Here is a 15849-nt window from a genome sequence, read left to right as displayed (position 1 = left end):
AGTGTTTTCCAGAATTCTGCAGCATTGAGATCTGTGGATTCTGTCCAAAGCACTTACATTTTACGTTAAAAATGGAGTAAGTCATCAAATCTGACAAGAACTCTTTCTGTTGCAATGAAATCTAGGGTAATTACATGTGGCAGAACTTGTGAAAACAAAAAAGAAAAACCAGTTTACCAAGGCTAAAACATCTAATTTAACCTAAGGCCTAATCTAATCCAAAGGGCTTGAGCAAATGAAAACTGGTGACAATTACTTTGACAAAGCTATATACAAAGCACTTACGTACTATATACATACATAACTATAACAAAACATTTTGTTTTGATTAAATTTCCTTCTAAATAAGTGGGATAGGTGTTATTGAAGTAGTTACTCATTTATTATTCCATAACACTAATTGATTTTGTTTTGATGCTGCCGAAGCAAGCTATTTCTACTTTATTTTATAGAGGTAGATCCATAAAGAAATAAGGATAATTAGAGACAACAAAGAGCCTGTTTTCCCAGGTATTCTGTGCTCAGGAGGCATAAAAATACTTGATGAGAAGAAAATAATCTTTTTCTGGTCAAATATATTAGATAACTTGGGCTTTGCCTGTCTTTCCAGCCATATCCTTCACTGTTTTCCTTCAAAAAGCCTCCATTTTGGCTAAACTGGCCAGCTTTTTGTTCTAGGAAATGGCCATTACCCTGTTGCCTCCATGCCTTGTGGTAGGATGTGCCAGGAATGCTCTTTCCTTGCCTAAATCTTATACTGTCCCATTCAAATCTTATTTTTTCCCAACTGTTCTTAAGCTCAGCTATCCATCCCTTTAAAATATAATAGCATTTACTGAACATACCAATTATATGGTTCTTAGAATATTATTATTGGGCAGGGATGGATCTTTGTATCTTGAGCCCTAGCACAGTTGTTCAAAAGGTTATTGCTGATTGACTTTTGGCAAGAAAAATTCTGATCTTTTTACAAATTTCCTGACTACAAAGTCAGTTCATGTTGACCACTATAATAGAGAAAAAGTTATTAGATAATCAGATGTTTGTGAAATTAAAACAGTAAACCAGAATAGGACAGGAATATTTTCCCAGGATGGGAGATGGAAGGAACCTCAAATCTAGTTTAACAAACCTGGGATAGGAATTCTCTTTATAGTAACCCTTACGTCTACCCTCTATGTGAAGACCTCCAGTGAGGGGAAAACTACTGCTTCCTCTAGCCCAATTTCACATAATCATCATCATAAAAATCATTAAAATCATAGTTCCTAAATAACAGAAAAAAAAATTCTAGGCACTAAGCAAATGGATCATGAAAAGCAAACTTTGTTGTGCAAATTTTTGTAAGTATTAATTTCCAACTGGAAGTGATTCCCACTAGAACCTTATTCATAACCATTGTTGTTGCTGCTGTTGAAGTTGAGAGTGGTGGATCACTTCAGTCTGGGAGTTCTGAGCACAAGGCCAAAGTGTCCACTTCAATATTTTGAACCCCTCCATTCTCCCTATCCTGGGAACAGAGCTACCTTAAGAAGGGACAAACCAACCCAGCTTGGAAAAATAGTTTAAATTTTCTATGTCAATCACTGTTGTTGTTGGGTGATGTGTGAAACAAGTGGGACCCAAATGGAAAAAAAAATCACAGAGAATGCAGTCTTACCTCAATTGTAGTTCCAAATAGTTATTGTTTGTGATTGGTTGCCTGCATTATAAACCTACAAATCACAACTCACAAACATAAATTCTCTATTATAAAATGGACACCAGAGCATCATTTCTTTACTCAAATTTGGCTTCTTGAGTTGTCCATTTTCTCATTAGGTGAGATGATAAAAATAAAAATTAATCATTTCTCTTGACTATGAGCTTGTGTGCTGGCATATATGCTAGGTTAAAGGAACAGTCTTGTGTTCAGGAGTACAGAAGGAGCTATAGAAGCTGAGTATTGGAAATTGGATTAAATATTTAATTAGTTGTGCAATTACTTGGAACCTGGAGATGTCATCTCTGATGTGTCCTCTGTAAAATAAAATTAAGCTCTTTGTGACAATGAAATAAATTTCTATCAAAGATTATTACTATTCTCTCCAGAAGACTCATTCTCTCATAACAATAGAGAAATGATCTTTACCAAGAATTCTTTTATTTTCTTACCTGGGGCCTATGTGGTAAATTCAGAATATTTACATGGGATCTTCCAGCAAAAAGATACAAGATACTCATATACAAAAACCTCACTGAGTCTTTTATTAATATTTGGAGATGTATGGAGTACATACAATTAACAGCATCACACCAGCTACAAGAAGTACTGTGTCAAGGATGTACTTCAGAACAAGGATCCCAGAGCACCAATGGTGTTGCCTGCCCTGAACCACCACAAAAAAATCAACTTGGACACACACAGGACAAACAATACCACAAAATCACTTTGAAATGGTTCTTTTAAAAAATAAGAGCTATAAGTTCAAAACCACTTAAAATCTGAAATGTGGCAGCTCTCCCAGTGGCATGGCACTGGTTATAAAAGGCTATTTCAAACATGGAAAGTCAGAAACAAGAATTGACTGGGATGACTGGAAGAGGTTTCGTGTTCATTGTGGAGACAGATATACCAGATGGTCCAAGTGGATATAGTCAGTCCAGGATCTGTACATTTCCTGTAGGAATCCACTGGGGTAAATACAGTTTGTAAAATGGAAGGCTGAGAAATGCCTGCCACCCAGTTGTGTCACTAATTCCGATTAGTAAGCACTGACACATCAGAGGGCTATAAACAAATATGATCACAAAGCATGTTTAAAAGGGACAAGGCTGAAATTAAGTTTTTGGTTCATTATACCAGGTCGACAATGATCCTTTTTAGTCACTGGGCGCTGTGGGTCCCTTTTGCTGTCTTCTGTGTACTCTGGATATCTTCATTTATCTTAATTTTCCACTTTGAAAAAAAACAACAAAAAAATGAACCCCCCCAACACCATTCTCCACAGAGTCCTGATTCCCCTTAGTCTAGACTTTTTCTTTCCTCTTTAATTTCGACACTTTCTTGACAGTTCCATTCTTATTTAGAAGCTTCAGGACTCTCTCCTTATGATCTAAAACCTTGAGCATGGAGTCTCTGGCTTCACTGATTTGATCCATCACAAGTTTACATCTCTGCATATTTCCCTGTAATAGAAGACAGTACTAATTCAGTTATCATGAAAGACTTTTAAACAGTTTTTTTTAAGCAAACGGGGCTAAGTGGCTTGCCCAAGGGCACACAGCTAGGTAATTATTAAGTGTCTGAGACCGGATTTGAACCCAGGTACTCCTGACTTCAGGGCCAGTGCTTTATCCACTACGCCACCTAGCCACCCCTTAAATAATTTTAAAAAAATGTTATATATATATATCCCCCTTAAAATTACCAAGGGGGTAGCTAAGGCTAAAAAAACTCAATTAAGCTGATGTATGTGATTGAAACATGAGGCCAGGACTCATACCTGTATCAGTTCATTTATTCGGTGTAGATCATCATCAGTTGCTGCCTTTTTCTTAGGGATAATACCTTCCTGTAAAGTGGTAAGCCGTTCATATACATCGTGCTCCAGATTTGTCTGAAATAAATAAAAGAACTATTAAAACCTATGATGATACTTTAGACTTTATCTTTTTAGGTTTTTGCAAGGCAAATGGGGTTAAGTGGCTTGCCCAAGGCCACATAGCTAGGTAATTATTAAGTGTCTGAGGCCTGATTTAAACTCAGGGACTCCTGACTCCAGGGCCAGTGCTCTATCCACTGCGCCACCTAGCCGCCCCCTTTAGACTTTATCTTAAGAGAGGCCCCATGGTATTATAGAAAGAGAGCTAGTCTCAGAATCCTGAATTCAAATTTTTCCCTAATATATCCTGAATGGATGGCTTTAGGCAAGTCATTTCATTTCTTGGGTGTTCTGGGTACTGTCATGTAGACATAACCAAGAAAAAGTGGGCAAAAACAACTGTGCCATAATAGTAGGAATACCTTTGATCAGCTTTGCAAACAAGTGTATAGGGAATCAATTTTTCCACTGGTCTGCTGACCCTTCCAAGGATGTAAGCAAATCATCAAACATCATTTTTGCTGTTTAGGCTTATGTGTGAAAGATAGGTTTACAAAGTCCTATTTCTTCTTGTTAAAAGGTAAACTTCCTGTGTGGCCTCAGGTCAGCCACTTAACCCCATTGCCTTGAAGAAAAAAAAAAGAAAATAAAAGGCAAACTTCTCCAAAAATCTGCTTTTTTTGGTAATGGCTTTGCCCTTTCAGGATGTTTCCAACCCGATGGATCTAAACAGATCTCTCCAGATAGAAAAACTTAATGAAATTGTTTCAAAAATTTTGGACCTTTGTATCAAGCAGAAATTATTTACAAGATCCTTGAAAAATACAGTATATATAACATTTTGACAATGAGTTATCTCAAATGCTAAAATTTCAGAGGTTCTTCAGAACAAATGGTTTCCTTGTAGTCAACTGGTGTGTCAAGGGCTGCTTCCTTTTCCTGTGGGCTCAGGCAAACTGCAGAAATTCTTCACTTACCAACTGTAGCAACTGGGCAGCACAGAGATGAACTTTCCAACCCTGGGCTCGGCAAGATACTCCTTTTTGATTGGCTATTTCTTGCAGCATGGCTTTCTTCTCCTCTGGAATCAGATAAATATAAACCTGAGTCTATTCATTTTAATAATAAGAGTTAAAAATCACTACTTGAATAAAATGGCAGGAACGTAACCCCCAAAATGAAGCAAAAATAACCCTTTTCTTCACTTCAGGAACTGAGAATGGTTTAAAAATGTTTTTTAAAATTAGCCTGTTTATTATAACTGATGATCTTTTTTTTGTTTGTTTTTGCAAGGCAATGGGGTTATGTGACTTGCTGAAGGTCACACAATTAGGTAATTATTAAATGTCTGAGGCCAGATTTGAACTTGGTTCCCCCTGACTCCAGGGCTGGTGCTCTATCCACTGCACCACCACCCCTGATCATTTTCTTACAGTACAATAGCATGCCATTCCATGCCCTAATCCTAAGGTGTCAACTCCCACAGGCAAATGGGAAATGAAAATGTAATTGGGAAATGTTTATCAAAATAAATAAAAATCTGATAACATAATATTATTTGTGGTTTCTAAATCAATATACTGCTGTATTGGCAAGGATCCCTTTCTATTTCAGTTTGACACCACTGCTCTACAATAATTTGTTCTGCCCTTCCCTACTCAATGGGTACCACCTTTTAATCCAGTTTTGTGCCATAACAAAAAGTACTGCTATAATTTAAAAAAAAAGTCTTTTCCCTGTCTTTTATCACTTTGGGATGTGCATCAATACTACTTCTGAGTCAAAGGGTTTAGTAACTTTTGGGTATAGTTTCATTGTGCTTTCCAAGACTGTTGGAAAAATTTGTAGCTTCAACTGCCTCTTCAAGTAAGTGTAATTTAACTTAAATATTTATAAACTGCTTAGTACAGCACCTGGAAAGTAGCAAGCACTATATAAACACTTATTCTGTCCCCTCTTCCTTTTTTTGTTACCTTTAGGTATGTAATAGGGAGAACTCAAGAGTTGCTTTAATTTGCATTTAAGTTATTACTATTTGCAAAATAATTTGGAAAGCTCTAGGGATAGAATCTGCTCTTGAGGGGCTTGTGGGTGGGGGGAGGATAACAAATACAGGAGGTTTCAGCTACAAATCAAAGACCTCACGATCATTATATTAGTGACCTGTAAATATAGTTGTTGATCACTTGCCTTTCTTCTTCTGACAATGTCTGTTCATATCCTTTCACCATTTAGTTAATGGGGAGTAGCTCTTATTCTTATTTGTATCAATTCCTCATATATCTTAGTTATTAAACCTTTATCAGAAAAATCTATTATAAAAGATGAAAATCTTATGTTAACCTACACTTCTAAATATAAATTGTCTTACATAATCAAAGTTGTCCATTTCATCTCCCACCAACCACTTTTTTTCCTAATTTGGTTAGGATTTCTCTTTTTCCTTTTCTGTAATGTATTTATGATATAGCTTTTATTGATACCTTTTTTTTTGCAAGGCAATGGGGTTAAGTGATTTGCCCAAGATCACACAGCTAGGCAATTATTAAGTGTTCGAGGCTGGATTTGAACTCAGGTCCTCCTGACTCTAGGGCCAGTGCTCTATCCATTGCACTACCTAGCTGCCCCATTGCTGGTGCATCTAGCTTTACCACTGAATCTCACAGACACTCATGATTTATTTGGAAAAAGCATTCCTCCAATGGATATGAACAGGTAGTTTTCAAAAGAATTACAAACCATTAACCATTTAACCTCCAAAAGAATGTTTGAAATCATGAATCTGAATAATTGCTATTAAAAAAACAGCTAATACCAAAACAAAAAAAAAAATGGCTAATACCTATTAAAATGGCAAAGATGATTTAAATCAGGAGGGGGCAGACACTAGATCTGTAGCTTCTTCAGTGGAGAAAGCTTCTAGTGAAGACTGCCTACTAATAATATTTCAGCATCGCTACTAGAATGTTGAGGAAAACCCTGGAAAACTTCAGTCATGATAAGCGATTCCTGAGGACTGAGGGTGAGGTAAAGTCCATATTTTCCCTTTCTTCCTGGGCCAGAGAGGTAATGAGGCTTACCTTAGCAGACAGGACAGTGTATTGTCTTATTTTAGTTAATTGTACTTCTTTGTTACAAAAGACATACTGATATATGACAACAATTTTTAAAAAAAAAAATCCAGCATCAACCCAGATAAAGAACTGATGGAATCTGAATGTAGAATGAAGCATTCTTTCTTTTAAATATATTTTTATTGAGGTTTATTTTGGGGGGGTTGGTGGCAGTGTTACTATTATGGAAATGTTTTGCATGACTACAAATGTATAATGTATATAGAATTCCATGCCTTTTCAATTAGAGGGGGTGGGGAGGGAGGAAATGGAGAGAATTTGGATCTCAAAGTGTTAAAAATGGTTTTTATGTGTAACTGAGTAAAAATATCTAACAAAATAAAAATATACTAAAAACAGCATCAATAAAACATTTTTCAAAAAGCAATTCATGGTTTAAATACAAAAATCTAGAAGATCATTCTGCTACTTTGAACGTGGCTGTGTTACAGATGTCTTTGAAAGGAATCAAATGTTTGCCTTAAGAGATTTTCTTACCTTTGACTCTGACATCGCTATACCTTTGGAAGTGATGATAAGCAGCTTTCCAGGGGTTTCGGTAATGTCGGAGCAGAGTAATGGGAGGTCTTGGACGTACAGGGACATACCTCACACCTTCTTCATCTATTAAAAGGGAAAGAAAGATAAAAGTAGTCAATGAGTCATACAACTGTTTTTTGCAACTTTACAATTTAAAATCTCAAGTGCAGATAACTGACTTGAGAAAAGCAGAAAAAAATACTTGAATGGAGAACTGCTTCCAAAAGCTACTATTACCTATATATTCTTTGGGAGGAGACTTGCGTTTCTCAGCTTTTACCAGCAAACTCTTAGGAGTGGACTTTTCATCATCAGTACTATTTGTTTCCATCATGTCACCTTCCTCTGTTGAAATCACATGCTGTTGCTTCCTTGGTTTTTTCCTTGGAGAGGCACCAGGTGGCAAGTCACTTGGAGGCATCGACAAGTTGTTGGCCAGCAGTGCAAGAGATGGAGACACAGTGTTGGTTGTTAATGGAGGAACTGCTGATAGAAGAAAGGAAACAAAAAGTCTATGAAAACACAATGGCAATAGATACTGCATTTTATTTCTACAGGGTAATTCACACAGTGACTATGTTAGACAAAAAACATAAAGATGGTAATGAAACTCTTAGTCTATAAAACCTCAATGGCTAATTCCTATCTTAACAGGCAGTATCACTATCTATTAAAAATTAGAAAACTATAGCACAAACAAATTAAATATTTTACCTAGTGCCACAGAGTAAATCAGTAGTGAATCTATGAAAAACTGAAGTTGTGACCTCCAGCTACCTTGAGTCGCTCATGTTACCTTTCAAAAGAAACTATTCTCAACTTCCTGGAAAGTGTCAGTGGTGAAAAAGAGAGGAACAATACAGTTGAAGAATGGGAAAAATAAAACATTTTAGTAAATACAGAAGCTGATCAAAAGTCCTTTGGTAACACTTTATGAAAATTCATAACTAGCCCTTTCAAATTTAATGGGACATGAATTTTAAATATCCCCCAACTATCATTACAAGTATTTCCCTGATTATCTTCATTTCCTTGCTAGAAACTGAAGAATAATGCATTTGGCATTATTATCAATACAATGTTATTGGTAGCAGTATCTGATAGCAGAAAAAGGGTAAAAAAAAAAGTCTTTGTATTGTCTTTTCGTACTAATGGAAGAAGGCTGTTCTCACTTATAAATCAAAATATTCCAATTTGAGTCTTCAAAATAAAATTTATCTTCTTATGCTTACTAAAAAACAGAATCTTGCTATGCAGTGGGTACAAAAGCCTTGACAGGAACAAACTCTGAAAAGAACTCTTTGTAGGAATTATTTAAATAAGTACCCACAGTTCTAGCTTTAGCAAACTGGTAATAAGCAGAAAGACATTCCTAAAGGGAAAAGAAACTCATGAGAGAAAAGATTTCTTTGCATGAACTTACCAGAAACAGGACGCATGATGTCCATAGGTTCTACTTCTTCTTTAATTTTTATCTCTGGCACTGTGGGTCCCATTACAGTGGAAAGGCTGCCACCCACTGTTGATGATGCAGGAGGAGCAGCTGCAATAGTGGTAATGGGAGGAGTGACAGGAACTGCTCCAGGAATTGTTGACAGGGCCACTGATGGTGGTTGTGATGGGGGACTGGCTGCTGCAATGATGGTTGGAATGGCAGGTGGTGGTTGTTGAGAGGTGGGCTGCACAGCAATTGTGGGTTGATCACTACTCTGATTGGACACAGCCTCCACAGACACAGTGACTGGTGTGGCCATAGATACGTGTATTTCTGGCTTAGGTTTGGCACTAAAACATAAAAACAAAACATCAAGTTGTCTTTGCTATTACTCTCTTAGAGAGCAGAAATTTTAAATAATTCATTTTGTGAAGCACCCAAAATAATACCTTTTGCAATTAGATGTTCTATTTATTATTTTTAAAATTACATCAGAATATATGATACGCCATTTCCGAGGTGAATTTTAGGGTAATTTTAAAAAAAATTTACTTGTAAAACCTCCAAAATTTAAGAAAATAACGACTCAAAAATTCCATTCCACATTCATTTTCAAATCTTCACCCAACTTGTTTCCATTTTATTTGCTCTTTTTAAATGAAAATTACTTCTAAATCAAATGATCATTTTGTTCACCTCCACCCCAATCCTCAATTATAGTTTAAAAGGATGTAAAAACCTAAGGCAGAATTCAAGCTTGTCCAGCTATGTTCCAATAAGATTTCATTTGAAAACCATGAATATTATTCACAAAAATTTGAAAGAAAAGCATGCACAAAGGTCCAAACATTCTCATTAGGTAGAAAAACAAGAAGAAACTAGAGAATAATTACACAAAGATGATGAGTAGAAAAAAGATCTTCAGTTAAATAGGTGTACCACAGAAGGCTACAGACATCATTGAGAATACATTCTAGATGCTAGCAATGAAAGACTATTGGAATGTAGGAGATGTCATGTGGCTTTAATATAACCAAGAAGCAACAAAGGTCATTCCTTCCTTCCTTCCTTTCTTTCCCTTTCTGTGAGATTGCTTGTAACTTCCAGCTCACAACTGAGCCTGTCTAGCAGGATTAAGGATTAAAAGCTTGTTGACCCCTTTGCTAAAACTAGTAGTGATCTATGTACACACAAAAATGCATTTAAGAAAAGACCCATTCTTAATTTATTTCTTACCACAAAGTAGTGCTCTAATATTTTTTTTGTTGTAAAATGTTAAAATGTTTAGTTCCTCTATTAACTCTTATTAAAATGCCATCTTTTCCCACTTAGCAGAGGACGACTAAGACATTACCCTGAAGGTCTGGGTGACCCAGATGTACTCCTTATGGAGCTTTCTACTCGAGGACTAGCAACTTCAGGCGGCTGAGGAGGAATGAGGCTCTTCCGAACTGCCATTCTGAAACAGAGACAACCTTGAAAAACAGCTCCAGAAAAAGGGCATTAAACACTGACAATTACATGATGTCTTCCACCTGTCATGTACTGGAGCACTCATAATGGCTAAAATACTACCCTCAATATTTCACTACAGATTTAACTTTGAAATGGAAAAAACCCAGTATCTCCTAAAGATGAGATCTTTGACAAACCTCTCTCTCTCCTTTAAAGTTTTCAATTGTTCAAGATGTCAAGAATACATAATTCTCAAATCAAAGCTATGATAGCAATTTCATTTCCTAAAAAGTAATTAGAACTAGGAAATGATCATTTTACCCTTTCAAATTTTGTCACTATAATAGTTAACACCATTCTAAAAGTGAAAAGATGGTGCAGAGATTCCTAGCACATTAAAATACACAGTCTACACCGATTTATAATTACTTTTTTTTTTATCCAGGATGAACTACTTTTTTATATAAAAGAAAAATTGATTTGTGGTCACTAACATTGCAAATAACTCCCTATAAAAAAGCACTTAGTAAATTCCTGGACTACTATTGAGAATTCTTAAGTGTTCAATCCTGAGACTACCCATGGAAGCACATATACAAACTCCCATAAAAAACCATGGGCTTTTCATTTTAGTCTCTCAGATCAACTTTATGTGAAGAAAATAAAATACTACTTCATTATGATCTAATGATACTCTTCTTCTTAGCAATGAAGAAGTCCTAATTGCTGCTAAAGCAAGTGTCTTGTATGGGAAGGCTGGGGGCCTTCTCACCCATCGGTGGCTGGCTTCTTTCGGAGGATGCTTGGGCGAGGGGATGAGCCTTGGGCTGGTGCGCTCGTGCTGGCACTCTGGCTGTGGGTCTGTACCACAGTAGTAGCTGCTGGAGCGGCATTAAATGTATTGCTAATAGGATTGGCTACAATTGTGGCTCCATCTGCCAAAACCACTGCTGAGAGGGACAGAAGGGAATAAGACAAAAAGATGAAAAAAAAAGAATTATTCAAACTTGAATGGAAGAAAACATTTTCAGCATGTTATCTTTTCCTCAAAAATTATTAAAAAAACCATTTCAGAGCCTGTGCACTGTAGCACTTGTCACAACAGACAAGCTTTTCAGGGTTGGTCACATTGTGCTTTACTTGCACACATTAGAGGGAAGAGATGATTTAATAAAATCATGAGTGATTAACAATTATATGTCCTTTATATACATTATTTTACTGACCTGTATAATAAGCATGAGAGATAAATGGTAAGTATTTTGTTCTTTAAAGATGAGGAAACAGAGGATTAAGGTTAAGTGATCTCCCCAAAGGCTCACTAGGGACAGGTGGACGGGACTCCAATCTAGGCTAATAATTCTATAACATAATGCCTCACAATAAAAATTTTTCTTCTTTCTCTATCACCGACATTTTCTAGGTCCATGACTTTGAAATTTTGAGATTCTATGGAGATACAGTCTGTGGTTTAGTACTAGGTCCAAACAACATTATTATGATGATATTATTGTGATGGGAAAAACACTAAACAAGAGTCCTGTTTATGTTCAAATTGTAATTACCTAAGGCTTGTCTTTCCCCCGCCCCCTCCCCCAACCAAAATACTGGCAAGAATTTGACTATACTTAGTTGATAAAATAGATATTCATTAAGACACTTAACATGGATTCCCATAGCAAATACTCTAACATATAATTAAACTTTATGTAGGAAAGGCAGCTTAAGATAGTGAAAAGGACATCATTTCTATTCCTACAAAGTAGAAATGAATGGGCAAAATCATCTCCCTCTAAAGCTTAATTTTGTCTTTTGTAAAATGAAGATAATTTTTTTTGTTTTTTTTGCAAGGCAGTGGGGTTAAGTGACTTGCCCAAGGTCACACAGCTAGGAAATTATTGTCTGAGGCAGAATTTGAACTCAGGTCTTCCTGACTCCAGGGCTAGTGCTCTATCCACTTTGCCACCTTGCTGCAATGGAGAGAATTCTTGTTATGATTGGCTAATGATATAAAATGACTAATAAGTCATTTCTGAGGTTGTTAGTTGTTAAAATTCTCAAGTTAAAAATTCTATTGTATATGCTATACAAGGTATAGAATAGAGGACATATCTGGCCTCTGATTCAGGAAAACCTGGGTTCAAGTTTTGCATCTGATACATACTGCCTGGGTGACCCTGGAAAAGTGTTTTTCCCTGGGAGGTCCCTGTCCTGAAGTCACAAGTTCAGTTTAAAACAAAAGGTTGTCCATGACTATTATGGAAAGTTTTGTATGACTACACATTTATAACCTATATCAAATTGCTTGCTCTCTCAATGAGAAAGTGGAGGTGGGGAGGGAGGAAGGGAGAGAATTTCAAATGCCAAATTTTTAAAATGTTTTTACATGTAATTAGGGAAAATAAAATACTAAATAAATTTAAAAAAAATTAAAGGTTGGCATTAACTTAAAAGATGTTATTCTTTATTTCTGAGAAACAAGGGAAAGATTTGAACCAATGCAAGATGAAATCAATAGAGTAATAGGCAAAAAGGGAAGAATAAAGGGCAATGCTGGCTGTAAATCCAACAATGGCCAATACAATGGAAGAAGCAATGAACAACTATGTGTTAAACACACCTTCCCCCTCCAGTTGGTGCAAGGGAGAACAATCAGGGCAGAAAGCTGCATAGTCTTTAAAAATGGTCACTATCAGGTGTTTTTGCTTAACTAATTTTCCATTTGAAGAAAACCATTTAGGAGGATGAGATAGAAAAAGATAAGCTCATTTAAAAGATGCACTGACCTTTTTTATTTAAAAAAAATTTGCTCAATATAAGTCTACAAATATTTAAATAAAAAAATTTCTGCCTGCTTTATCCCTTTTAACACTTATTTGTTTTCTAAATCCTCTTTGGACATTCGTTTCTGCTTTGTACATATATTGTTTCTTTTGTATGGTCCTAATCACTATGTATACTTTATTTCTGTTCTGCTTTCTTTCCTTTCCATTCATGCCACTGTAATATATTATGATGTTAATATAATACAGTTCATTCAGCTACCCTGTCAGATACTTCTATTTTCATTACTTGGAAATTTCTATGAAAAATATGAGCATTCATTTTTCTAGATCTTTTTTCTGTCTCTATGATAATGCTACTCAAGGTATTTTTTTCAATATATAATTATTGAGTTGGAGGGTGTGATTAATTTTATGTCTCTTGTATTGCCACTCTGCCTCCAAGAAGATTCTTCAAAATGGAAATTCCACTACTATTGCATGACATTTAATCATAATTTAATTTAATCACCAGTATTGAATTTTCTCACTTAGTGTCTGCAAAAATTTATTTTTTTTTCTGATTTGGAATGAAGTTGAATAATTTCTCAAAAGGCATACAGCTAGGTAATTAAGTGTCTGAGGCAGAATTTGAACTCAGGTCCTCCTGACTCCAGGGCCGGTGCTCTATCTACTGTGCCACCTAGCTGCGCCCCTACATAACCTTTTAATAATTTTTTTTATCAATTTTTGTTTTTAGCAATTACAGCTGAAAAATTTTTATTTAGCTACTTTTTTTCATTCTCAGTTAACTTCTAATTTGCTATTATCTGCCTTCTAGAATTGAGACAAATATCTCCTTCCTTTTACTCTTTATACTTTAATTTCTTACAATTTTATGATTCAGCTAGAATTTATGGTAATTTAAAAAATAGATTAGACACTGCAAATTAATATGCTATGTTCACTGTAATTTACTTAGTTCTAAAAAATGTTGGACTTACCAAAATACTTTCTTCTTCCAAAGCAAAGCTACATGAGAAATGCCTTGTAATCAAATAGTTAAACAGAGTAGAATTTATTTGACCCTTTGAATAGTACTAGAAAACTCAATTTACCTGAAGTTTTAGTTTCAGTCTGAGGTTGTGGAGCACCTATTGGTGCAGGTTGAAGTCCTTGTGTATTGATTGGTGTGGCTGAATGGATCCCCTGTGTTCCAATTGGTGCTGGTTGGATCCCCTGTGTTCCAATTGGTGCAGGCTGGATCCCTTGTGTATTGATAGGTGCTGGCTGGATCCCTTGGATATGACGAGCATGAGATGCATCAACTGTCATCAGCTGCATGGGATTGAGGTGCACCGTAGAGGCTACTCCGACACCTGGCTGAGCTGTGATGGCAGAGTTTGGTGCCTGAGCTGAAACTAAAGAGTATCATAAGATGGTCACTATAGCAAAATGAGAGGTCTACCAATATAGACTTGAAAGTTTTCATAAAAAATATCCTGACTACTCTCTCTCTCAGTGTATCATAGTGTAGTCAGGAGACCTGGGCTTGAATTCCACCTTAAACTCATATTTTTCACGTTCCGTCATTTGTTCTTTTTTCTGGCAAAGGCACTGAGCAGTTCACTGTTTCCTTCTCAAATTCATTTTACAGTTGAGGAAACTAAGGCAAACAAGGTTAAGTGACTTGTCCAGGGTAACCTAGCAAGTTAAGTGTCTGAGTTCAGATTTAAACTCCTAGCTCCAGGTCTGGCACTCTATCCACTGTACCCCACTTAGTTGCCCCAAACTCATACTAGTTGTAGCTAAATCATTTCCTTCCATTTTATAGACAGAGAAACTAAAACTCTGATATCAGTACTTGTATTGCCTGCTTGAAAGGGTTATGAAGATAAAAGCTGCCAACTTTAAAATGCATTAATATTAATAAATATCAATGTAATATTGCAAACCATCATTTAGGCAAATGACTTATTAGGAAAATGATAAAAAAGATTTAAAGATAAATGGATTTTGAGGGGCAGCTAGGTGGTGCAGTGGATAAAGCACTGGCCCTGGAGTCAGGAGTACCTGGGCTCAAATCCGGTCTCAGACACTTAATAATAACCTAGCTGTGTGGCCTTGGGCAAGCCACTTAACCCCGTTTGCCTTGCAAAAACCTAAAAACAAAAACAAAAACAAAAAATAAAGATAAATGGATTTTTACTGTATGGACCTTTGGGTTAAAAAAAAAACTCAATGCAATTCTAAGAATCAGTTAAATACTACTCCAACATATTACAATGGCAACAACAATAGCATTCATATAAGGATTTAAAGTTTGTAAAATGCTTTATACCAATCTTATGAGGTAGATATATTATGTGGGGAGACTAAGATGTGTTAAGTGACTAGCCCAAGGCCAAAGAACTAGTTGAGTGTTTAAGGCAGAAGTGGATTCAAGTCCTTTTGACTCCATTTCCTACACTTTATTCACCATACCACCTAGTGCTTTCTCGGCCACATTCCTGTGCTTGGTCACACGCTCTCTTGCGCTCGCGCTCACGCTCTCGCTCTCTCTCTCTCTCTCTCTCTCTCTCTCTCACACACACACACCCTAAACAATATTTGTAACAATATACTGTTTTTTCATAATGGCATTGGTAATGCAACATAAACCAACCATCCAAAATGCTCTAGTTAATAGCATCACAGGTACCTATAAATATAAATTTTTAAATGTATTTTAAGTGTATAGAGAACATAATTGTGAGTTTCTATCTTTTTTTTTAGGTTTTTTTTTTTGTAAGGCAAACGGGGTTAAGTGGCTTGCCCAAGGCCACACAGCTAGGTAATTATTAAGGGTCTGAGACCGCATTTGAACACAGGTACTCCTGACTCCAGGGCCAGTGCTTTATCCACTATGCCGTCCAAGTTTCTATCTTTTTAAAAAACTCCATGGATGCTTCTCTGGGGGG

The 15849-nt window shown here is 36.2% G+C and overlaps 1 protein-coding gene across 6 annotated transcripts in view; it reads right to left on the bottom strand.

Annotated features, from left to right (window-relative positions):
- Positions 1 to 2219: 2219 nt before the first annotated feature.
- Positions 2220 to 15849, bottom strand: part of SAP130 (Sin3A associated protein 130) — a 49728-nt gene continuing 36098 nt past the window's right edge. For 2 of the 6 annotated variants that reach the window (XM_074214912.1, XM_074214916.1), the window contains exons 13-21: positions 14008 to 14310; positions 10900 to 11077; positions 10027 to 10131; positions 8661 to 9022; positions 7475 to 7723; positions 7196 to 7321; positions 4562 to 4665; positions 3486 to 3599; positions 2220 to 3168 (exon numbers count right to left, since the gene is read on the bottom strand). In XM_074214912.1, the coding sequence (XP_074071013.1) occupies positions 3010 to 3168; positions 3486 to 3599; positions 4562 to 4665; positions 7196 to 7321; positions 7475 to 7723; positions 8661 to 9022; positions 10027 to 10131; positions 10900 to 11077; positions 14008 to 14310 (1700 nt within the window). In that variant the 3' untranslated portion in view covers positions 2220 to 3009. The remainder of the gene's footprint in view (positions 3169 to 3485; positions 3600 to 4561; positions 4666 to 7195; positions 7322 to 7474; positions 7724 to 8660; positions 9023 to 10026; positions 10132 to 10899; positions 11078 to 14007; positions 14311 to 15849) is intronic. The other 4 variants (XM_074214913.1, XM_074214917.1, XM_074214914.1 and 1 more) reach the window with 3 other exon arrangements.

The sequence above is a fragment of the Macrotis lagotis genome, chromosome 1, assembly GCF_037893015.1.
Source record: "Macrotis lagotis isolate mMagLag1 chromosome 1, bilby.v1.9.chrom.fasta, whole genome shotgun sequence".
Lineage (NCBI taxonomy): Eukaryota > Metazoa > Chordata > Mammalia > Peramelemorphia > Peramelidae > Macrotis > Macrotis lagotis.
The sequence above is the reverse complement of the archived record's forward strand: the minus strand, read 5'-3'. Positions and strand labels throughout refer to the sequence as shown.